Below are 25,114 nucleotides of genomic sequence, written 5' to 3'. Positions count from 1 at the left end.
CCGGGGAAAAGTTTTTTATTTGGTTTGTTTTTCCGTTTTTATTTTTCTCTTATATGTAAAATTTCGTTTGCCCCCTTTTCCTTTTCTTAAATTCTCTTTTGTCCCCATATCTTTCATAATTCTAATTTCACCCCAACAATTTCCGTTTCTAGCCCAATCTTCTGGTAATTATGTTCGGACCGCGATATCTTTCAATTGTTTCACTTTCATCCCAAATTGCTAATTCTAAACTTCTAAAAATTATAGTTTGACCATAAAATTAAAAATAATTTGCAATAGAATCCCTAGACGAAATTCCTCAACATAATCAAGACTTGGACATATTTGGACATACTTTGGACATATTTGGACATACTTTGGACATATTTGGACTTATTTTGGACCAAACTAACTTTAACTACTAACTCTAATTACTAACTCTTAACTTACTAACTGCTAACTCCTAACTTTTATTTAATTTCAGTTATTTAATTTTCTGCATTTATTTTATTTCGTATTTATTTATTTATTTATTTATTTTTTTTTGCTTTATTGGTGGGTTTAACCACCAAACTAACTACTAACCCTTAACTTTTATTTTCAGTTATTTAATTTTCAGTATTTATTTAATTTTGCATTTTTTATTTTTTTAATTGGTGGGTTCAACCACCATTTTTGTTATTTAATTTTCTTTTGTATACTTATATTATTTACTTATTTATTTTTTTATTTTATTTTGTTATCAATTTGTGTAAATATTATCTTTATAACATAACCCTTGCATGAGACATTGGTCTCGATCTTCAAGTGGCAGGTTAATTCGTAGATCTCAATCTCCACCACCAATCATGGATGAGAATCAAGGCGAAAACGTTTTGGGCGAACCTAATCCTCAAATTGATCAGGGAGACAACCAATCTCAACATGGGCATGATCAGAATCAACCAAGGACTCTGAGAGACTACATGAATCCAACCAGAACCGGAGCACCGTCGTGTATAGTATTTCCTCCAGAAGCATCTCGATTCAATTTTAAACCAGGTATTATCCAACTTTTACCAACATTTCATGGTTTAGAATCTGAGAATCCGTACTTGCATCTAAGAGATTTTGAGGAAGTTTGTAATACATACACGGACCAAAATTGTAGCATGAACATAATTAGATTAAAGCTTTTTCCTTTTTCATTAAAAGATAAAGCTAAAACTTGGCTACAAAACCTTAGATCTGGATCAGTAAGAACTTGGAATAACATGCAAGAACAGTTTTTGAAAAAATTCTTTCCACCTCATAGAACAAATTCTTTTAAAAGGCAAATCACTTCTTTCACTCAAAAAAATGGAGAAACATTATACCAATGTTGGGATAGGTTTAAAGAGTTGCTTAACATATGCCCACATCATGGTTTTGAAACTTGGCGATTGGTCACTTATTTCTACGAAGGCTTAATACCCCAAAGTAGACAGGTTGTTGAAATGATGTGTAATGGTGAATTTAGGGATAAAAATCCTGAAGATGCACTAGATTACCTTGACCAATTAGCTGAAAATGCACAACATTGGGATACTGTTGGAACTTTTGAATTGACAAATAAGCAACAATCATCTCCATCTAGTGGAGGAATCCATAACCTTAGGGAAGATCATGATTTACAAGCAAAATTTGCATCCCTAGTTAGGAAAGTTGAAGCTTTGGAGCATAAAAAGAGTGATCAAGTAAAATCTGTTCAAGAAATTGCATGTAACATATGTAATTCGAATGATCATTTCACTCAAGAGTGTCCCACTTTGCCTGCACTTAAAGAATGTCTAAATGATCAAGCTAATGTTATTAACACTTTCAATAAACCAAACCCATATTCACAGACTTATAATCCTGGTTGGAAAAATCATCCGAATTTCAGTTGGAGGAATAATAATAATGCACAATCTTCACAAGCACCACCTCCACAAAATTTTCAAAATCCTCAGCCTTATGCACCATATGTTCCACCACCTTGGAAAAATCTGGAGGACACAATGCATTCATTCATCAGAAAGCAAGATGTTATTAACAATCAAAATGCACAAACTTTTTCTGATTTGAAAGATACTCTTGCTAAAATTGCTTCTGCACTCACCATTCAAGAAAAAGGAAAATTTCCAGCCCAACCACAACCAAATCCTAAAATTCAACAAAATCCACCCACAGACCAAGTCAAGTCAGTTATAACTCTTCGTAGTGGTAAGGTTGTTGATAGACCTATGCCTGAACCTTATGAAAATGATGAAAATTCAAAGGGTAAGGAAGGACTAAATGAACTTACACCTAGTGAAGAAATAACTAGTGTTCCACCTGAACCACCATTTCCGCATGCATTGAATAAACCAAAGAAATCAAACCACTCTTCTGAAATTTATGAAATCTTTAAGCAAGTGAAAGTTAACATTCCTCTATTAGATGCAATCAAGCAGGTTCCTTCATATGCCAAATTTTTAAAGGACTTGTGCACTGTTAAGAGGAAATTGAAGGTAAGAAAGAGTGCTTTCATGGCCGAACAGGTAAGTACAATTCTGTCTACTAATAATAAGTTGAAATATAAAGATCCTGGTTGTCCTACCATTTCTTGTATTATTGGTAACCACAGAATTGAGCATGCTTTACTAGATCTTGGTGCTAGTGTTAATTTGCTTCCATATTCAGTTTATCTTCAACTTAATCTTGGTGAGTTAAAATCAACTTCAACTACACTTTTGCTTGCCGATAGATCAGTTAAAGTACCAAAAGGAATAGTGGAAGATGTTTTAGTACAAGTTGATAAATTTATTTATCCTGTGGATTTTATTGTCTTGGAAACTGAACCTGTTGTGAATAATTACAAACCAATTCCTGTAATTTTAGGTCGACCATTTTTAGCAACTGCTAATGCTTTGATTAATTGTAGGAATGGTTTAATGAATTTATCCTTTGGGAATATGACTTTGGAATTGAATGTTTTCAACATGTGCAGGCAACCTAATGAAGAAAATGAGAATGAAGATGATACTGATGAACAAAAGGAATTGTTTGAATCTTGTATCGAGGAAAATATTCAAAAAGGGGATTTTTCTGAACTTTCTAATGTTTGTTTAGTTAATTCAATTGAGTCAAATAAGCAACTTAAACTTGATATTTCTAATATAAATTCGTTGCTTGATTCTATGCAGACTTCGCAAAATTATGATGACGAGCCAAAATTTGAGGAGCTTGGAAGTATTGAAAAGATAGAACAACAAGAAGCGCCTAAAATGGAATTGAAACCTTTGCCTGAAGGATTGAAATATGCTTTTCTTGGAGAAGAACAAACTTATCCTGTTGTGATTTCTTCTACTTTAACAAGCGACCAAGAAGGTAAGTTACTTACTGTTCTTAAAAAGCATAAAAATGCAATAGGATGGACTTTAAATGACATTAAAGGCATTAATCCCTTAATCTGCACACATAGAATTAATTTGGAAGAAAATGCTAAAATATGTCAACAACCTCAAAGAAGATAAACCCACACATGAAAGAGGTAGTCAAAATAGAAGTCCTTAAATTACTTGATGTGGGAATTATCTACCCTATTTCTGATAGTAAGTGGGTAAGTCCTACACAAGTAGTGCCTAAAAAATCTGGAATCACTGTTGTTAAAAATGAAAAAGGTGAATTAATTCCAACACGAATTACATCTAGTTGGCGCATGTGCATTGATTATAGAAAATTAAATGAAGCCACTAGAAAAGATCATTTTCCATTACCATTCCTTGACCAAATCTTAGAAAGAGTAGCAGGACATCCATACTATTGTTTTTTAGATGGATATTCAGGTTATTATCAAATTCCTATAGCACTTGAGGACCAAGAAAAGACCACATTCACATGTCCTTTTGGAACATTTGCATTTAAAAGAATGCCATTCGGGCTTTGTAATGCTCCTGCAACATTTCAAAGATGTATGTTAAGCATTTTTTGTGATATGGTTGAACATTGTTTAGAGGTCTTTATGGATGATTTGACTGTGTTTGGGAATTCTTTTGATGATTGCCTTGATAATTTGGAGAAAGTTTTAAAAAGATGTGTTGAAAAAGAACTCGTGTTGAATTGGGAAAAATGTCACTACATGGTTACTTCTGGAATTGTTTTGGGTCATGTTGTTTCTATTAAAGGAATTGAAGTTGACAAAGCAAAAATCGAAGTCATATCTAAATTGCCACAACCAAAAACAGTTAGAGATGTGCGATCCTTTTTAGGACATGCAGGATTTTATAGGAGGTTTATAAAAAACTTTAGTGCCATATCTAAACCACTTTGTAACCTCTTATTAAAAGATGCACCGTTTGAATGGAATGATGATTGCCAAAAATCTTTTGAAAAAATAATTTGTCTTTTAACATCTGCACCTATTATGCAATCTCCTGATTGGTCTTTGCCATTTGAATTAATGTGTGATGCAAGTGATTTTGCTGTTGGTGCTGTTTTAGGACAAAGAAGGGATGGTAAGCCTTTTGTGATTTATTATGCGAGCAAGACTTTGGATAGTGCTCAAATGAATTATTCTACAACTGAAAAAGAATTACTTGCTGTGGTATTTGCATTAAACAAATTCCGTTCATATTTGCTTGGCTCTAAATCTGTTGTGTTTACTGACCATGCTGCTGTGAGATATTTGATGAGTAAACAGGATGCCAAACCGAGACTAATTCGTTGGATTTTGTTACTACAAGAATTTGACCTTACCATCAAAGATAAAAAGGGTGCTGAAAATGTTGTTGCTGATCATCTATCAAGACTCACATCCGAATTCTGCAATGATATAACACCCATAAATGATTCTTTCCCTGATGAATTTTTATTTTCTGTTACTTCAATGCCATGGTATGCTAATATTGTTAATTTTCTTGTTACAGGTAAAATGCCTTTGCAATGGAATGCTCAAGAGAAGAAGAAATTTTTTGTTGAAGTAAAGAAATTTTATTGGGATGATCCTTATTTGTTCAAATATTGCCCAGATCAAATTTTTCGGCGATGTATTCCTGATAATGAGGTAAGTAGTGTCATTAATTTTTGTCATTCTGAAGCATGTGGTGGTCACTTTTCTTCAAGAAAAACTACTGCTAAAATTTTGCAGTGTGGATTTTATTGGCCTACCATGTTTAAAGACACATATGAATTTTGCAAAAGTTGTGAAAAATGTCAAAAATTGGGATCAATTACAAAAAGAAACATGATGCCCTTAAATCCCATACTTGAAATTGAAATATTTGACTGTTGGGGAATTGATTTCATGGGTCCATTTCCATCATCTTTTGGATTTGTGTATATATTAGTTGCAGTTGATTATGTCTCAAAATGGATTGAAGCAATTTCTTGTCGAAATAATGACAGTAAAACTGTGATTAAATTTTTAAGAGAAAACATTTTAAGTCGATTTGGAATCCCTCGAGCCATTATCAGTGATGGAGGTAAGCATTTTTGTAATAAGTCATTTGAGTCTTTAATGAAGAAATATGGAATTACACATAAAATTGCTACCCCTTATCATCCTCAAACAAATGGTCAAGTTGAATTAGCAAATAGGGAGATAAAACAAATTTTGGAAAAAACGGTTAACCCAAACCGAAAAGATTGGTCTCTTAGACTTAATGATGCACTTTGGGCTTACCGCACTGCATTTAAAACATCATTAGGAATGTCACCCTATCGGTTAATTTATGGTAAACCTTGTCATTTACCTGTTGAACTTGAACATAAATCACTTTGGGCTATTAAAGCTTTTAATTCAAATTTGGTTGATGCTAGTAATGTGCGAAAATTGCAATTGAATGAACTTGAGGAATTAAGGAATGATGCATATGAAAATTCAAGAATTATTAAGGCAAGAACAAAAGCATTTCATGATAAAAGAATTTTTCGAAAAACATTTGAGATTGGTCAAAAAGTGTTGCTTTATAATTCTCGTCTTCATTTATTTCCAGGAAAGTTAAAGTCAAAATGGAGTGGCCCATTTGTTGTAAAAAATGTATATTCATATGGGGCCATAGAAATTGAGAATCCAAATAATGGTGTCACATTTAAAGTTAATGGTCAAAGATTAAAACCATATCTGGAACATCACCCACGTGACGAGGACACCGAAATTAATTTGGATGACCCACCAGTTCTTGATTAAGTTTTTAATGATTTTTTTTTGTTTTACTATTATTTTACCGTTTCATTGTTTGACTTTTTTTTTTCCTTAGATTGATGCACTGTACATAGTTTTTTTTTAACATTGTTTTTCTTGTGTAAGCGTGTTTGTTTGACAGTTGTACATTCTCTCATCAATTTTCATTTTACATCATGAGCACCTCAATGAGAAAATACCTGTTCGCACATCTTAAAAGATTTCGGCGTATAAAATTTCACTTAAGAGGCCTGATACAAAGCTGTAAATCACATCCACTTTGGGATCTGCAACCACCAGAATTCGTGTCCTATGTTGAGGATCTAGAGGGACAACTCAGAACAGTAGAGAGTGGCATATATGAATTTCAAATGGAGCTTGAGGTTAACTCAATGAGAGGACGAATGTAAGTTCATTTTCCTTTTATATTGTGTGCTTCTTTTTGCTCGCTTTCACGCTTGATTTGATTTTGCAGATTTGATTTTGGTGTGTTTTGATTTATTTTCCCGTATAAATGGCGGATAACGGTACTCCGTGACTTTTTAAGTCGGTATCTTCAGTTTCCCACAATAACTGAAACCCCAAAATCATACATGGAAGAAATACAACATAAACTCCATAAGCATTTTCCCTCTCTCCCTCAGAATGCCCTCAGGAAAATTTACAAAGCTCGTTGTGAACGACTGCGTTTGTTAATGATCAATGGCATTCCTTCTGACATTCGTTGGTTAATTGAAGCAAAGGTCCGATTAGCAGGTGAATTTTCTGGTCAATTTGTTTCTTACATGCCTGGTTTTGGTAAAAGTACGTTTGCTAAGAAAAGGAGAGCTAAACGACTTGGCTCAAAATGTCATAACTGTGTGAGACTTGGTTGCAAACGACCAGATTGTAAATCTTTAGGAATGGTTTCTGATACTCGTGAAGATAAAATTAAATTCGTTAAAGATGGCATGAGTAAAGAATCGTTGGATGATATCTTACGATCTCTTGAGACGCATCGAAGCGGAATTGTGCAACGTGAGATTTACAATTTGTGGATACTATTCCAAAAACAAAGTGCACAGTTAAGTCTTGGGAATCTGACTCAAAAAGACCCTGTTTGCCAGTTTATAAGAAAACTGGATGGGAAGCCGATCCTCGACCCATAGAGGGCGTTCAAGCCGTTACTGGACGTAAAACCAGAGGAAGATGTGAGCCACAATCACAACTACCAGTAAATATCCTTTCACTTCACTGTTATTTTATTTTACTGTTATTTTATCATTTGCATTATTGCATTTAGCGATGTGATTTTGTATTTAATAAATATTTGGTTTTCTTTTACTGTTTGCTTTTTCTAATCATTACTTTCTTTTTACTGTTTGTTTTTGAATTATTGAGCCACGAGCTTTACTCGTCATTTGACAAATATTGCCAACCCATTTACAGCTGTTTCTCATTATTTATGTTACCAAGATCTTTAAATATGAGCTCATTTTTCAAACACTCACAACTTGTTTTTGAAAAATTAGTCCAATGGCATCATCTTCGAGTAAACAATTCAAAAATATTTGTGTGCTTTCTGGGTTTCACTATGGAAAGTACAAAGAGTTCGTTCAGGCAGCTGTAGATCTTGGTCGTGTCATAGCAGAGAGGAAACTGCATCTTGTATATGGAGGAGGTGAACGAGGGTTATCAAGACTTGTCTCAGAAGCTGTTTTTACCAGAGGAAGCCAAGTACTCGGCATTATCCCAAAACCCATGAAACCGCTAGTGTGCATGTCTGGCCCACCAATTGGAGAAGAATTAGTGGTATCAAGTATGCAAGAGAGAATATCTGAAATGATGAATCATGCTGATGCTTTTATTTTCTTGCCAGGAGATCTTGCAACTTTTGAGGCACTAATTACATTTGCATCTTGGGCCCACTTGAACATTCATCAAAAACCCATCGGTTTGTTAAATGTTAATAATTTTTATGACGGCTTGCTAACTTTTATTAACCATGCAATAAAGAATCATTTTGTTCCACATTCTGTAAAAAAACTCTTTATCTCTGCTTCTACTGCTAATGAGTTACTTGATCTTTTGCAAGCTTATACACCAGAGCCAGATCCACAGACTGTTGCACTGAATTGGTCGACTAATGACGGTAACGGTAACAGTAGCAGTAATAAGAAGTGCGATTTAGATTTAACTCTCCGTTTGTAAATATTTTCTGTTGTAGTGTTCATGTGATGTCTTCTACACTCTTTCTCTTTCCTTTTAAAACATTGAGGACAATGTCTTTTTCAGGTTGGGGGGAGGGAATAGTTGATAATTGTGGAATGTCTTAGTCCTGGTTATGTGTTTACAAAAAAAAAAAAAAAACAAAAAACAAAAAAAAAAAATTTTTTTTTTCTGTAAAGACTAACTTAGGACAAATTTGAGTCGAAGATGGCAGGATATAGAGAATGTAGTCTCTCTAGAAACGCATCTTCTTAATCTTAAGGGTGTTGTTAAAAAAAAAATTGACTCTTTCTTCATCTTTGTTATTTGCTTTTAAGCTTCTGCATCAAGTTCAGGTGAGATCTCTTCTTCTTCTTCTTTTATTATTCTCTTTTATTTTTATTTTTTTGCATATCTGTAAAATTATAAAATGTTAAGATAATGTTTAGATTAGGTTGTGGGGTGGGGATAATTGACGTATGTTTTAAATATGTGTGTTGTTTTTCTCTTTTCTCTTTTCTTTTCTTTGTTAAAAAAAAAAAAAAAACCAAAAAAAAAAAATTTGTTTTTTGTCTAGGATGGCCGTGTAAAGAGTCACGACTTTTGAGACGCATCCTAATAGTCTTGTTGTATTATATTTTGATTTTGAGATTCATAGTAAGTTGTTTTTGTTCCCTTTTCTTTGAATTACTCAAATTTGTGAACTCTCCACTTGGTTATTAAGTTATTTAATTGTTTACTCATTTAACAGGTATTATTGAATCATTCTTCACACACACACTATGACACATACTAGTGGGTTGTAAGTTAAAGTTTTACAGCATTTAGTTCTTTTGATTTATTAGGAATAGTATCTAAGGTAGTAGAAAGTGTATATTTCCAAAAACAAAAAAACCAAAAAAAAAAAAAAATCAAAAAAAAAGAAGAAGAAAAAATGTTTTTAATTTTGTTATATCTAGAAACCCGAGTAATTAAGTCCGTAGGGGTGTTTCAACACCTAGTGCCCTAAGGTCAACTGGTCTGGGAGTCACTGGCATAAAGCTCGCTACATGGGTAATAGATATATTGTTTGTTTATTAGAAACCCGAGTAATTAAGTCCGTAGGGGTGCTTCAACACCTAGTGCCCTAAGGCCAACTGGTCTGGGAGTCATTGACCTAAAGCTCGCTACACGGGTTAGAAATGTAATATAAAAAAAAAATGTGTGAATAATCTATTGCCTAAAGATATAATTTCTAATGAATTTTAGAACGAAAATGTTGTTTTTCTTTTAATGAAGCCCCATAAGTATTGTGTTAATTACTTGAGCACAAAAGAAGGTTTGATGATATTCTGGATAATGAGTGAACATCAATGTGGTAAAGGAATTTGGGAGAGTTCATTTATTTGGTAATTTAGAGGATAGATGAACAACTATTAACTTGCATGTGAATTTTATAAATCTTAATATAACGCTTTAATTGCTAGAGGGCTAGCAATAAGCTGGTTGGGGGGTGTGATTAGTATTAAAAATTGTTTAATTATCAAGCGATAATATGTTATTTTATGCTTATGTTATAATTTATATTTGCGTTTATGTAATATATTATGAATTATTAATTATGTTTTAAATATATTTAATTTTGTGTATTTTTATGTGTTTATTAGGAAAAATATTAATTTCACGTATTTCGAGGCTCCAAACAGATAAACAGAGGTCAAATTTGGATTCCGGAGGTCCGAAAACCTTAAGATCAGTCAAGATCGGCTTAAAATTGGGCTTGTGTAAAAAAAGTTGACTTTTCCTGTTGACCGAGCACTGATTGGATGATGAAATGAGCTTACAATAGATATGAGTGCATGGGATAATTGGCAATCTTGACTAAATCTCAACCGTTCATGATTCAATGGCCATGATTGTGCCACGTGGCAATGGTTGGTGAAGCAAGTTGGAGGATCCGAATCTTTGTATTCGGGTCGACCCGATCCATCCATTAACCCGCCAAATCTCAACCGTTCTTTGGGTAAATCGGACGAGTCAAATGATGCCATGTGTGATGTTGACTTTTGAAGTTTGACCAGCCATTGGATCTTGATCTAAGGGTTGTGAGGAGCACATGCATGAAGCCTATGATGGACCGCAAAGCACTGGATTATGAATTTATTTTTCTATAAATAGAGCCTCATTTTTATGTTTTAATCATCTCTCTACAACTCTCTTCTTCTCAAATTCTCTCCATCTCCTTATAATCTTGATTTCCAGGTGTGTTTTTAATATTTTGTATAATTATTTTCATTAATAAAATTAGTTTTATTTCCAATTTTAGTTGTTTTTATTTCTTTTAATTATAAGTAATTCAATTTTACTACTTCTTTTTATTTTAATTATGCTTAACTAAATAATATTAGTTAGGGGAAGGTGAAACTCTTAAGAAATAAATATGATTTAATCAAATTCTATGTTTAATTTTATAAATTAAATTATTTTCTATTTAATTTTATACATGTTTTATATTTTGAAAATTTGATTTATTGTAGACAAACAAATGAATTTGGCACAATAAATTCTTAAGATCTTAATATAAGGCATGGTGAAATGGTATTTTGACTTATTGTAGACAAATTAAATTTTGGCACAATAAATACTTAATCCATCATAAAATTAAAGGGAAAATAATAATAATTTGTATAATTAATCTTTTGAGTAATAAATCTAAAACAAATTGGCAAAAAGAATTTATTAAGTTTTATTTATTTCTAAGAGTGGATCCATAACCCTAACTAGTTCAATTCCATAGTTTCATTTAAATTAAGTTGTTTATATTCAAGTTTTAATTTCAATTTTTAGATAAAATAAAATAAACTAATTAAATCTTTTCTCTGTGGATCGACCTCGGACTCACCGAGTTATAATACAACAAGACACTCTTATACTTGGGAGTTAAAATTTACTTTTAAGTTGTGTCATGTATTTGGCGGTATCGGATCGGGCCGTCAGTTCTGTTCTGGTGAGAGAGGAAGCAGGCCTAATTATTGTAGCCACTATTGTATGTACTCTTATGATTCTCGAGTTCGCTCATTTAATTGACTGCACCACTTCTTCAATTATTGATAAACTTCCCCCCTCTTGAAAAGACTATGAAAAAAGTCTTAAATATAGCAAAGAGGAAATTAGCTTGGAAGGCATGGCAAAGTCTTCATATTGAATAGAAACTTAGACTTAATAGTCTTGAGGAACAGCCTGCTATGTCCTCTAAAATTAATGTTGTGGAGGAGGAGAAGGAGCTTAAGCAGTCTAATGACCGCATTAATAACCAAAAGCAAAAGTTTGATTCCAAATAGAATCAAACCAACAGAATAAAAAAAAGAAGTGTACATGTGGCCAATGTGAAAAGCCAAGCCACTTTAAAAAAGACTGTCAACTTCTTAAGAAAGAAAAGAAGTGTTTGAACACAAATTTTGTGGACAAAATTTATGGTCATGATATCTGAGATTAATATTCTCAAACATGATAATGCATAGTGAATAGATTCCGGTGCAATCAAGTATGTGTACAAGAATCGTAGCCTTTTCACATCTTACAAAGCAATGGATGATTGAAGTGTTCTTTAGATGGGAAATTCCTCCATTGCAACAATTAGAGAGAATGCGCATATGTTCAAAGAAAGAAGTAATAGTTTTTTTTTTAGGAACAAAGCTTATCAGCTCTCTCTCCTATTGCTTCAAAGTGTCATCTCTTATGTTAAACAAGTCTCAGCCAAAGATTAAATTGTCATATGTTCGTAAGATATTCACCACAAAAGTCTAGGGAAATTTCTTCATCCTTGAGCGGAAATACAAAGAAAAACATAGTTAGCAATTTTACTAGCAAAACTAATATTTTGTTACATATGGAGTAAATCTTCAGGGGGCTCAAGCTCAAACTTAGGAAAACATAGTTATTTTAGACGCTTTTTCTATTTATAGCTATTATGTAGTCATAAGGAATTTCGAAATTTGAGAAGTTTGCTTGTAGCTGCAGGCTGCAGAGATTTTGATTTGGCGACTTTGATTGATAATTGAATTTACTGTTGCAAGAGAAATGAAAAAAAATAATTAGCAAAATAAAAGTCAAAGAGCTAGGCACCAGGCTATTAGTCATTTTGTCATAGTAGAAAAATAATTAACAAAATAAAAATTAAAAAATTCAGTTACTTTGATTTTATTTCACAAAATATAAAATTAATTTCTATTATATGTATAAAGTTTCTATATCAAGTGTTTAGGGGTCAAATCAGTCTTTTTATACATAATTTTTAATATTCACTTAGAAATCTCAAAAAACTTTCAAAGTTTGTAGGGTCATGATCCCCTCTAGGAGTGGACAAATGTAGGTTCAGATCAACCTAATTGGGTTTCTGGTTGATAGGGTTAGAATATTCAAATTGGATTAGATCGGATCAAAAATTCAAGTTGAATTTGGATCGCATTAGGTTATAATTATAAGCGAGTTAGATTGGGTTTGGGTTAAAATCATATTCGGGCCAGTTAGGATGGATTCAAACAATTTTCGGATTAGGGTTATTTTTAAGCCTTTTTGTTTATTTTGAGTTTTTTTAATTATTTTAGTTCTTGAAGATTGTTTTAAAGTAATTATCTCATTTTAGTTTTTTTTTACCAATTTTCAACAAAAAATGAAAACTACTCCTATGAAATCAAATTAATAAAAATTAAAATAAACTACTATTATCATATTGGATCGGATCTCCATCTCTTTGCCTTTTTCTACATTTAAAGGTAACTTTGAGCCATCCATAGTGTAATTAGTTTCTCTTTACACATATTGTAACCTTTTGAAAAGATAGAACAATGTGAGAAATATTGTTTTATTATGGATGACAAATCATTATAACTTAACAACAAAGTAGCCAAAAGACCTTTCCCAAACTCTTCTACCTTCCACATTCCACTATCTAAAATTCTTTTCTATTCTTCTATTGGTCATTTATAGTGTAAGACCTTTCCCTAACATTTTCTGAATTTATTTTTATACTGTAAAAGAATCAAATTACTCACACAATTATTTTAGCTTTTATGATATAAACAAATAATCATCATTTAAATTCAATAGAAAGAGGTATTCTTGGTAGAATTGACTTCTTTAGCAAAATATAATCTATTTGGGACTTCTTACTCCATTAGGTTAATTGTCACATCATTAATTTTAGATTATAAACTTTATATTCGAACTTTGTAAGACCATCATTTCTCCCTTTTTATTTTAGAAAAAAATTAACTTCTTGCATGATCTAGTTGGTCTCCTTTCAAAAGAAACCAAAAAAAAAAAAAAAAACTAAACTAAAAGGAAATAAATCATATTCTGTATCTTAAACTTTATATTCGAACTTTGTAAGACCATCATTCATGCATTGTGCTTTTGTATACTTTATCGATATGTTTTGCTTAAGGGATAAAACTCATTATGTGGCAAAATTTTATAAGAGCTGGGATTATTTATATATGTTCTAGTACTTTGAGCATCTTACTATACATTCGTCTATAAAATTTTAACATTAGTTTTTACTACTCATCGAAATATCAAAATAGTCCTTACTACTAAACATCTCTCATTAATGTTCTGTAACGTATGTGAAAAAAAAAATAATAATAAGAGGAAGCTGGGTAATGTTTTATGGGGGAGAGGGATAGAGGAAGCTGTCAAACTGACCCGGAAAACCCGACCCAAAACTGCGAACCCGACGCAGACATATATCCGATTTTCGGCCACCTCACCGGCCATGGATGGTAGCAAAGAAAGCTCCTGAGCCAGCCATCACTTTCCCACCGTCACTGTCGCCAAAAACCAACCGAAACGCCGCCGTTTGAAGCGCGAATAGTCGCAGCCAAAACCCATCACGACCGTCGTTGATTCCGTCGGAATTAGGCCGTGCCAGACGGAGAAATGGTAAGGAGGAAACAGAGGGTGTAACGGAGGTGCGGTAAATGGAGGATGATGGAGAGAGGGCAAACAACGGCCATGATGAGGGAGAGGAGGAGGAGGGTGAGGTTATGGACGGCTGTGATGGGCTTGAGGATGTGGGGTCCAATGAGAGGTGATGTTGATGTTGATGTTGATGTGTGGTTGAGGATGAATGTGAGGGAGAGATAAGTGCGGATGGAGAGATAAGTAACTTATATATATATATATATATTAATATTATTTATTAAAAATTAATTCTTTAAATACTTTAAAATATAAAATTATTAAATACAAATTTATTCTATTGTTGTTAAGTCATAAAATTTTAATTCAATTATAACATTTTCACTTTTTTTTAAGTTAAATTATATCTTTTTTACTATTTTTTTAAATTAATCTAATTTTTTTATTCTCCTATTGTCTAAAATTTTTTGATATAGTTTTATTTCAAAATAGATAAAACAAGCACAAAAAAAGTAGATGAAGAAAAGAATATATAAAAAGAAATAAGAACAAATAACAACACAATTAATTAAGAGAATAATAAAAAGATAAAATCAGAAATTTGAGATGAAATCATAAATTAACTTATGTTTATATTAAGGCTGTTGTTTGAAAATTTGAGTAGCAACCAATAGTCATAGAAAATAGAGAAAACTATTTGATTTTTTCTTTTTCTTCTAGAGTAGAAAGTAGAGGAAGCAAGATTTTTTTCCCTCTCTCTTTCTTTCTCTCAAACACCAAGATGTCTTGATTGTTGAACGAAAAATTTAATGGATAAGTAATAAAATGTGGGGTTTTTATAGAGGTTTAAAATAAATATAAAACTTTTGAAATATAACTTATTAATTCTAACAATGAAATAGAGAATTTTTAGGATTGAAACTATTAATTTATTGGTTTTGTAGAAATTAAAACAATTAAGTACTACATTAAATAAACTTGATAAGAATTTGATAGTTTATTTAGAAAAAGATAATTACAAAATAATAATAAATTAAATGAATAATAATGACTTTTAAATTCATTTTCCTCTTTTATATACAAAATAATCATCTTGTAGGGCTTTCATATAAAGCGGAGTCCTATGCAACCACCTAAGTTGCCTAGAGGTTGAACCGCTGCTGTTTACAAGCCAATATTGGAGTGTTGAGGTAACTAAATATGAAGCCATGGCTGGTTTTTTGGGGAAGAAAGATTTGGAAGAGATGATGTTGAGAGGAACGGGGGAATTCATAAAGTTTTAGGATAACGTGGAGGGTATTTTGGACATATTACTGTCTTAGCTTAAATTTGGGAAAATGATAATCAATAATAAACTCTCTTTTTTATTTTGGATTTTAAATCGTAAATTTAGTAAAGGAAGTTAAATCAAGTGATCACTTCTTTTTTATGCAAAGCAATTAATCTTTTTTGTAATTTAAGCAAATATTGGGTTGCGTACTTTAACAATATTAATATTTGATTCGAAATTTCATCTACCGAAACTACAAAAATTAATATTTTCTATTAAATCAAAAACAAAATTAAAAGATAACTTATTATCAGCCAACTGTCATTCAACGAAGCCATCACTCACACAAAAAAAAGGAAAAAAGAAAAAAAAGTGATATATTCATTTTAACATACCTCTCTAAAAAAAAAAAAAAAATTAAACTTGTGGATTACATGCACTCAACGCGGACAATATGGAAATGGGAGAAAATTATGTTAGTAAAATCAAGAATAAATATTTGCGTTTAGTGGGAGGAGGTTACGTAAATACATGGGAAAGAACTATTTTTAGTCCAATTTCATGTTTGGATGTTGAGGTTGATGTGGAAAGGATGTGGATCCCACATAAAAATAACACACCATTTCGTTCTACACTAAGTGAATTTATCTCTTGAGCTAATTAATTTTTTATTAGTTCAGTAATAAGAATTTTCGATTACAATTTAAAAGTATAATTCATTAAAAAAAATTAATAAAAATAACTGTTATTTAACATATTACAGTTTTTCAATAATAAAAAATAATTCAATTTTTTAATTATGATAACACTAAAATTTGTAATATAATCCATTCATATACTACATCTGTTCATCACATAAAATATAAAAAAGTACTAAATATAATTTTGTTACGACTATTCCTATAATATCTATCACATCATCTACTATCATATTCCATTCGGCATGCTAAACGTGCAAAGTTTGAGTAAGATTTGTTAAAGTTGAGTAACATCTTGTATGGTCAACGCGTCGAGTATGGACTTGCATGATCGAGTCAGTACAACCAAAGTTGGGTAGAGTTTGGTAAATAGAAATCTCTCTATTGTGTTGAGGTTGGATAACTATACTTTTAAACTACATAATTAAACAATTTTGACTTAAAAATTAATTTGATTTGATCTCATACTTTATTATTAAAAAATTTATAATATCTTTATTAATTTTATTAAATTATTATTTAAAAGTCATACATTTACTGCACATTGTCAACTTTCTGCTATTTTTTTGGTTCTCACAACAGCTAGTAATATCAAACAAAAGCCAAGTTAAGTATGATCAATTAATTAAAGTTTTGATTTTTTTGTATAAAATAATCCTTAGATAATTAGTCTATAAAGAATATTGGTTACTTCAAATGGAAACTTGTGATCAAAAGTGTATCACAGAAGTGACAAAGGCACACTATATGAGAAATCTGAAATAGAATTTGCAAACTTGAACTGGGTTACAGAGAGTTAATAAGACCCCAAAGAAACATGGAAACTATTATTATCTAGGAAACAATCCATAGCGAAAACAAAATTAACTTTCCTAACTGACTAGAATTTAACTCAAGGAAAATTAGAATATACGACGTTGTATCACATACGGTATTTAGACATCAAGAAAAGAATCCCTCTATCTGTGAACCACACTTGCCAGGAAATTAACACCAGGGGAATACCACCACCTCATACTATTTCTTAGGTGTCTCAGAGTTTGATGAGGACTTCCATGATGTGTCTCTTCGACAGGCAGCAAAATTGGGCAATTGACTACATTAACTCCAACAAATTTATGCAGTCACCTTCCTCCGGACTATCCTCTTTCTTCGCGCTTTAGTCGCCCTTATTTCCCCTTTAATAGAGTCAACATTATCTTGTTTGATGCCAAGGAGACCAAGCCCAGAAACAATGGCATTCTTTGATATCAACCACCTGGGGACTTTTGAGCTGAGCCATGACATCCTGAGATGGCCTGTTGTGTAAGCCTTCTTCAAAAGGTCATCCGTTAATCTTTCTCCTAATTAGACATTCAAAACCCTGCATGGAATCGATTTGAGAAGTTGGACAATAGACAAACTCCAACACATATAGACAGTAAAGAAGAATTTAGACCGCAATCACTGTGGCTTAACAAATGGGCCTATTAAGCCTATTAAAAGTTGGAACCATATTCACCACTCGCATTTCCTTAAGAGAGCTATACCAGAATTCTGTAAATGTAAAACTTTTCTTACATAATTAACTGTAAAACAAGAGAAATTGTACTTCCGTAGAAAAGTCTCACTATTGGTAAGTATCTGGACTTGGAAACGATGCTAGTTGATGAAGTAAAGGAAAATTGAAATCAGACTTTGAGGTGACAGATCTATACACTTCAATAGGAACCACATTGACATCATATGAGACAAATAAACATTCCCCAGTCAAAGTTTAACAAACAAAACATTAAAACCAGAGTAGGTTGGTCTATCAATGTATATATAGACATGTCAATCAATAGACAAATACGTAAAAGAGGGAGGGAGAGACCTCCAAGCCATGCTACTCCAATAACTTCAAAATTGTTGGTGACCGCTCTATCAAATCCATCCAATAGTTGCATACACTCACCGATGGGTTTGTCACAGATAACCTGTTAGGCATTAAAAATTGCCCAAATTAAACAAATGTTAGACCAGCTTAGACAGTAAACGGAACAATATTCTAATTTTACTTTATTTATAACGAATAAGTGAACAAAGGAATAAAAAGGAATTTTGGCAAAGAATCCTGCAGCTAATCCCACCATACACCGTTCTGCAGGCTTATTTGGGAATCAAAATTCTCAAAATGTACTAAGAAATGACATTTGTTTACTAGTCCCACCAACAAGGAGGAAGTGACGTGAAGTGAATTTACTAAGAAATGCTAGTGTATTAATATTGAAGGAAAACATTCACAGACGACCAAAATCGATGATATATACTTAATTTCTCACTCAGTAAGAACGTTCAATTCATTCAAATGAAACTTCCACAGGAAGGTCTCATTATTAAGGCTTTAGATTCACCTCACATGCTCGACAATTCAAATTTGAGGATGATATTTCTCCAAATGGAGGGCTCTATTTGTCTTGCCAACAATCTTTCTCACAACTATCATCCTTGCTCTATCGGTTGCACTGAGCAATCTTCATTCTGATATTTGCCCTATTAACCTGAGTACACAAGAATCCGAAACAACTGTTAGAAATTTTAATCTTTATATATAGCCAAAATGGTGAATAAGATGATGTATTGATAATAAATACCTGAGTTAATAAATAATTAAGGGGCCGGTAACAATCTCAGCATTTTATCAGGTGGGGAAAGCCTTCGCAACGAAGATGCTGCTTGCTTTCAAGCAATAATAACTTTCCAATTCCATAAGATAGCTTAATGCCCTTTTAAGAATATCTCCACCAGCCTAACAATTATTCATTGAAATCCAATTTGCATTTGTCGCCTTCAATTTGCTCATCTTTGTCTAGAGTATTGTTTTTGCATTAACTTAGCTAGCTTGCAAACCACCTGCAGATGGTTTTAAATAATGTGTGAGAGTGTGAATTCAAACGAATTAATTAAATATGATGACAGGATAAACAAAATTAAAATAACCACAAGAAGTAGAAATATACTTTTGTTATATTCAGAGCATCTCCTACTGTCTTCATTTCCCTTAGTTCTGTTTCCTTTTGTGCTCGAACGCAATGCCTCAAGGCTCAAGATAATTTGATGACCATCAATCTTTTTGCAGCCACATGTAGACTTGAAAAACTGTTGGCGGCCCTAAAGAACTTGAAAATTAGAAAAGATTCAGAATGAGTGACTAAATATTATAATCGAAACTAATTAAACAAACGCGCCTTGAAAATCTGAAACTGAATTACTCAAATGTATATGCCCCTTCACAGCAATTGCACGTGGTGGAAATTTTACTGCGAAGACTTTCTCAAACCTTGAAGATCACACTCGGCCTGACAACAAAGAAACAAAGTCAATATACGAAGATGATTTTACTAACAAGTGAGAGCTTACAAATATTTGAAGGATAACGATCACTCATAACCCATATCCCCAGTATTCCCTAATATTTCACTCAAGTGGGTTCAAGCTCCCAAAATTCACTACAGTGAAATGTCAAAACAAAAGTCTCTTCTCAAATTTGATGATGATATCTCTTGAAGGGAGGCAAAAGAATCTAACACTGATCAAATTGGCTTGTGAACAATTAATCTTCCTCGCCATCATTCATACCAGGTGCGGTGAAAAATCTTCATTCTGACATTTGCCTTAATAAGCTGCTTAGTATCCTTAACCTGATAACTCACACAAACAAAAACAACTTGCCTAAAGTTTAATATTTCGAGCAGAACAGTAAAGAAGATGATATCTATTGATGCTAAAATTTGACCTTTGTTACCCTGATGTCAAAAATCATAGCATCTCATGTGGGCAAAATCTCGAAACACGAGATGCTTGCAAAATTGGAGCAGCATCTTGTCACCTGTAATTTAATTGAGACAATAACTTTCCCCAACCATTTCAATGCATTATTGGCAACTAAATTCAGAGGGTGCTAATTAAATACCCTTTTAACAATATCTTCTTATTCTTCTTCAATCTAACAATTATTTGGAAAATCTAAATGACAATCATGCATCGATGGCATGAAAATTTGGCTACAAAGTAGCCTGGAAAAGGCTGCTCTCTGAATGAGAGCATGAATTCGAACAAATATGATGAATGAATAAATAAAGGCATAATACCAGAAGAAGTAAAACTTTTTCCCCAGATTTTTGTTTCTGTTTGTGCTAAAACCAATGGAAACCGATGGAAATGAATTGCTACGAATTAGACATATCAGCCAAAACAGATACTCTGTACAAGCAAAGTAAAAGAGGGTTACAAAAAACTTTAATATTAATATGATAATTAAAATTATAATGAAAATTTCAGTTACCATATAATTAATAGATAACTTTGTACTCAATGATTTATTGCATATTAAGATTGTATACCTGAATTTTAATTGCTATACAAAATATGGTAGTAGCATTAGGAGACCGCACCAAACGTACCGAATTGAATGTGCCTTTTCACAGCCATTGTACAAGCTTTGAAGCTTTACCACAAATGCTTTCTCAAACCCGTGATCATGATGCACCCGAGAGATGCAAGAGATGAAATTGTTACTACAGCAGGCATTGAAACATTTGTTAAAACAAATGTTTATACAGGATAAATGATTCCAAGAATGAAACAAGATCGAAATGATGATCTTAGCACCTTAACATCATGCAATGATAATAATCATCATGTCTTTCAGGCAGCTATCCATCCTCAATTGAAACAGAGCAGACCCGGCCATCACTTCCTTCTTCAAAGTCCAGCAACCAAACGTTGCACAATAACCACAGTGATAATCCTTGGTTACCCCAATTTTCTCCATAGAGTCTTCAAAGTCAACCTAAAAATGCAATGCAGGTGGAAATGAAAATTCTATAAATTAAATAAAATAAAAATGCAGTGCTTGAGCTTGAGCTTGCTTTAGCATCATCGTAATAGTAAATTTTGATATATATATTTACTTCTCTGTTCTTGTTTATTACAACAAGATATCAATAGAAGAAGATGGAAATGAAATTCTATAAAATAAAGCAAGTGAATTACCAGCAGAACATTTTAGCAATCCTTTGGCTAAACTTCTCATTTTCATAGTCTTGCTCTCCTGCCCGCATCATTAAAACCAAATTAGATTGGACCTGTGAATTGCTAGTGTAGTTCTGACATTTCCTCGAATCCCTGGTGAACATAATTAAACAAGTATGAAATAAAACAAAGTGGGCTAATGTACTACTAAAAACAATTACACAATTACTTTAAAGAATTAATGTCACGTATATTATATATAAAAAAATACGATTATCATTATATAAGATAAAATTGATAATTTAGTTTTCAACATTACTGCAAACGTATCACAGAGATTTTGTTACACATAACAAATTTTCGTACATTAAAAAATAAATTACATTGCATGAAATTTTACAAAAGAGCACATATTTTTTAAAAACAAATAAATATAGAAATTTAAACAGACTACACTTGTATTTTTTTTTTATTTAATCTTTAGAAAACAAGTTTAACAGATTTGATAACTAGGAAGTTTTACGTATTTATACCATGATTGATTCTATATAGAATTTTAATTCAAAATATAATTATTTTTATTAATTTCATTGCAAGCAACAACGAAGTAAATCAGAGGAGCAGGAGAAATTACCGGCGAGTGATAAATTACCGCGACCACTTGATGTGGGGAATGCGAGATATCTTATGCCAGTCTTCTCCTTTCCCCTCTCTATAACGGTTTTCCAGAAGAGGACATTTGTCAATAGTCAATTCCTGCAGCGTCGACGTTCGAAGAAGGTAATCCGGCAGCGCCTTCAATTTGTTGCAAGAACGAACTTCCAAGGAAGAAAGACGTGGCATGATAGAGATGTTTTCCCTCCTCGTAATCCTGTAATTCCACTCTTCCAATTCTTCCATTGCCCCAATTATGAGTGATTTCAATTTGGGGAAGGCAATAACTGATGGTGGTGATGAAGATGAAGACGGGCCATCCTCACTGCTTTCTTCTATTCCCAAAACCTCGTTACCCACTCTTTTTACACTTTTCAAGTGGATGATTACGAGTTTTTCCAGAGGCAATTTTCCCAAAGGAGGCAAATGCTCACACTTAACGCACGAGCGAAGATATAAATTCCTTAGATTGGTCAGTGAAGTCAACCATTTGGGAAAAATGTTGCCTCCATATAATATAATCCCTAATTTCTCTACACTCAAAGGCAGTTGTAAGGCTTTAAGAAGTTGTTCATCTTTCTCTTTCTTCCTCCTCCTTTCTTCATCTTCCCCATCTACGACTCTACCAAACTCAAGACGCAAACGAAGGAGGTTTTGCTGATTGTAAAGTTGTAATCTCTCGACCTCATCTAAATATAACACATTACCCAGCCCTTCTATTCCACATTCTCGAAGGAGTTGAAGATTTTTCAGAGATTCAAGCCTACACGTATTGCTACCATCAACACCTCCACCCACCACAAACTTGTCTAATGTTCGAAGACTGGTTAATTTGGAAATCCCTACTGGCATGTATTTCAACGAATCAGTTTCACCATTCAGTAAACTCCTCATGTTCTTTAACTTCCCAATCCCCGCTGGCAATTCTTTAAGATTTCGGCACCGCCTAATATCTAGCTTTTGTAAATTATATAATTCACACAAAGTCTTAGGTAGTCTCTCTATGCCTAATTCAGACAAATTAAGATATCTTAAATGTATCAATTTTCCGACATTTTTTGGAATTTCTCTAATCAAACTTGAGTGAAGACGAACAGGCGTGGATGAAAGCCTTATAACTAATGATTCCCTTATAACTAATGCCCTCAAACAGGCCAATTTACTAAATAACTTTCGAGTTTCTCTAATCTTATATGTGTTTGGACAAAAACATAGGCGCAACAGCCTTATAACTAATGCCCTTAAACATTCTTTGCTACTACTAAAAGACAAAAGGATGCTACTAAGAGACAGATTGAAATCACTTCTATCATAAATTAAAAGGGTACGCAATCTATTAAGTCCACGAATGGACATAGGAAATGAAATGCCTCTTTGAAAATTTAACCCTAAGTGACGGACTTTGTCACCAAAAGAGTTTATGACTGAGTCTTTGGTACCATTAATTTCTACCCACAAACATTCTTTTCTACTTACAAATTGGGCAAAATCATGTACTATGTCATGCATCTTGCAGCTCATAATATCATCATCATCATCTTTTTTAAACTCTTGAAAGAAAGAGCGTGCTGCTAAAATGTTGAAATACTCTTCCCCAATCATCTCCATCTCTTCGTCTTCTTCTGTATTAAGATAACCTTGAGCCATCCATAGTGAAATTAGTTCCTCTTTATTCATATTGTAGTTTTTTGGAAAGACAGCACAATATGAGAAACATTGTTTTACCATAGAATTGGAGGGCAAATCATTATAACTCAACAACAAAGGAGCTAAAAGACCTTGCCCAATTGCTTCTACTTTCCACATTTCACTCTCTAAAATTCTTTGCCACTCTTTTACTGTACTTTTAGAGCGCAAAAGATTCCCTATTACCTTTGCAGCAAGAGGCAAGCCTTTGCACTTGTGTGCAATTTTTCGCCCGATTGGTTCTAATTTTTCACGATCCTCAAAGGACCTACGTAGAAATGCCATCTGCTTAAACAGTAACCAACATTCCCCTTCTCCCAACTCCTTGACAGGGATAATATCTATTGATCCCAACTGTAGTGCAACTGACCTATCACGTGTGGTAATTAGAATTTTACTTTCATGGTGGCCATTCTTTAGACAAGAAAAGAATGGGTCCCATTTTTTGTAATCTCCATCCCACACATCATCTAAAACAAGAAAAAATTTCTTCCCCGTAATATATTCCTGAATCTGTTTCATAAGAGATTCGAATTCACTTAAACCAGAAGCTGACACGCCTAGACCTTCAATGATTGCTTTGGCGACCCTAATCTCCTCAAAAGTGTCTGATACACACACCCATATAACTTTTTCAAAATTTCTTTTCACCTCATCATTATTATAGGCCAGTTGTGCTAGAGTGGTTTTACCTATACCCCCTAACCCAACTAGTGAGATGACATGAAGGCCTTCTTGTTGTTCACTACTTTCACACAGCAGCTTGCTTAAGAGATCATTTTTCTCATCAACTCTACCACAAACCTCTCTCTCATCAATCAAGGGGATGGCTCGCACTCGCTCTGGTTTCTTAACATTGTTGCTCACATTCTCAACAAATTTAAACCTATCTTTTTGGGAGGCAATATCATCTAGCTTTCCATTGATTTCCCTAATCTTGACGGCAATGTCATGACGAAGACTGAGTTTTTTGAAACTACCAAAGCAGTTTGATAGAGCACAAAAGAAGGAACGTACCTTCTTCTTATAAGGAGCAAGAGCAAGAGCATTGTCATCATCAACGCCCTCAATCTGCAATTTGAGCCTTGCAGTGGTCCACTCCTCCAACACGTCTTCCATGTCATAAGATGCGTCTTTGAGCTGATCCAGCCAAAAAGTAACAGCATTGTCGCGCTGCATTTGCCTTTTCTCTGCATCTTCCAGCACAGCTCGAATGGCTCGAAGATTGCGGGTGAGCTTTTTCACTTCTTCCTCGACACCAGTCACAAGCCTCACCTGTTGTTTCACTTCATCAGCCGCAACAGAGCTCAGCTGCACCAGGAGAGAGGAAACGATCGCATCAACCATTCTGACAAAGAAGACGAGAATTCTGAAGAGTTATTAGATGTGCTTTTGTTGCGAAAATGCTGAAAGAAAAGGAGTTATTGCATTCTTTTATACTGCATAGAAAAGGTTTATGCTTATCCCCAACCCACACGTCAATGATTGTAGAATGTTTAATTTCCCTGATTCTACTCCACTAGTTGTGATGCGTAATTATAAATATTCTCAAATTATGTATGAAAATAGCACAAATTTGGA

General features: G+C 33.1%; 2 protein-coding genes and 1 non-coding gene across 3 annotated transcripts; 1 reads left to right on the top strand and 2 right to left on the bottom strand.

Annotated features, from left to right (window-relative positions):
* Positions 1-827: 827 nt before the first annotated feature.
* Positions 828-7,290, top strand: LOC112097899. Its single transcript, XM_024183491.1, has 8 exons — positions 828-1,020; positions 1,423-2,259; positions 2,419-2,519; positions 3,165-3,348; positions 4,887-5,021; positions 5,526-6,055; positions 6,787-6,898; positions 7,043-7,290. Exons 1-8 carry the CDS (start codon positions 828-830, stop codon positions 7,288-7,290), a joined length of 2,340 nt encoding a protein of 779 aa, XP_024039259.1.
* Positions 1,279-1,387, bottom strand: LOC112098602. The gene has a single exon (XR_002905713.1). It is a non-coding gene; the product is annotated as a small nucleolar RNA R71 (small nucleolar RNA).
* Positions 7,291-16,985: 9,695 nt separating the features above from the next.
* Positions 16,986-24,880, bottom strand: LOC112097898 (disease resistance protein RGA2-like). The gene is made up of 11 exons (XM_024183490.1): positions 21,828-24,880; positions 21,215-21,346; positions 20,831-21,011; positions 20,563-20,736; positions 20,311-20,422; positions 19,748-20,048; positions 19,180-19,518; positions 18,814-19,072; positions 18,574-18,720; positions 18,054-18,156; positions 16,986-17,561 (listed from the first exon to the last, which is right to left on the bottom strand). The coding sequence occupies exon 1, from the start codon at positions 24,878-24,880 to the stop codon at positions 21,842-21,844; it is 3,039 nt and encodes a 1,012-aa protein (XP_024039258.1). The 3' UTR covers positions 16,986-17,561; positions 18,054-18,156; positions 18,574-18,720; positions 18,814-19,072; positions 19,180-19,518; positions 19,748-20,048; positions 20,311-20,422; positions 20,563-20,736; positions 20,831-21,011; positions 21,215-21,346; positions 21,828-21,841.
* Positions 24,881-25,114: the final 234 nt, after the last annotated feature.

Source organism: Citrus clementina, unplaced genomic scaffold (assembly GCF_000493195.1).
Source record: "Citrus clementina cultivar Clemenules unplaced genomic scaffold, Citrus_clementina_v1.0 scaffold_5, whole genome shotgun sequence".
Lineage (NCBI taxonomy): Eukaryota > Viridiplantae > Streptophyta > Magnoliopsida > Sapindales > Rutaceae > Citrus > Citrus x clementina.
This window is presented reverse-complemented; position numbering and strand designations above follow the sequence as displayed.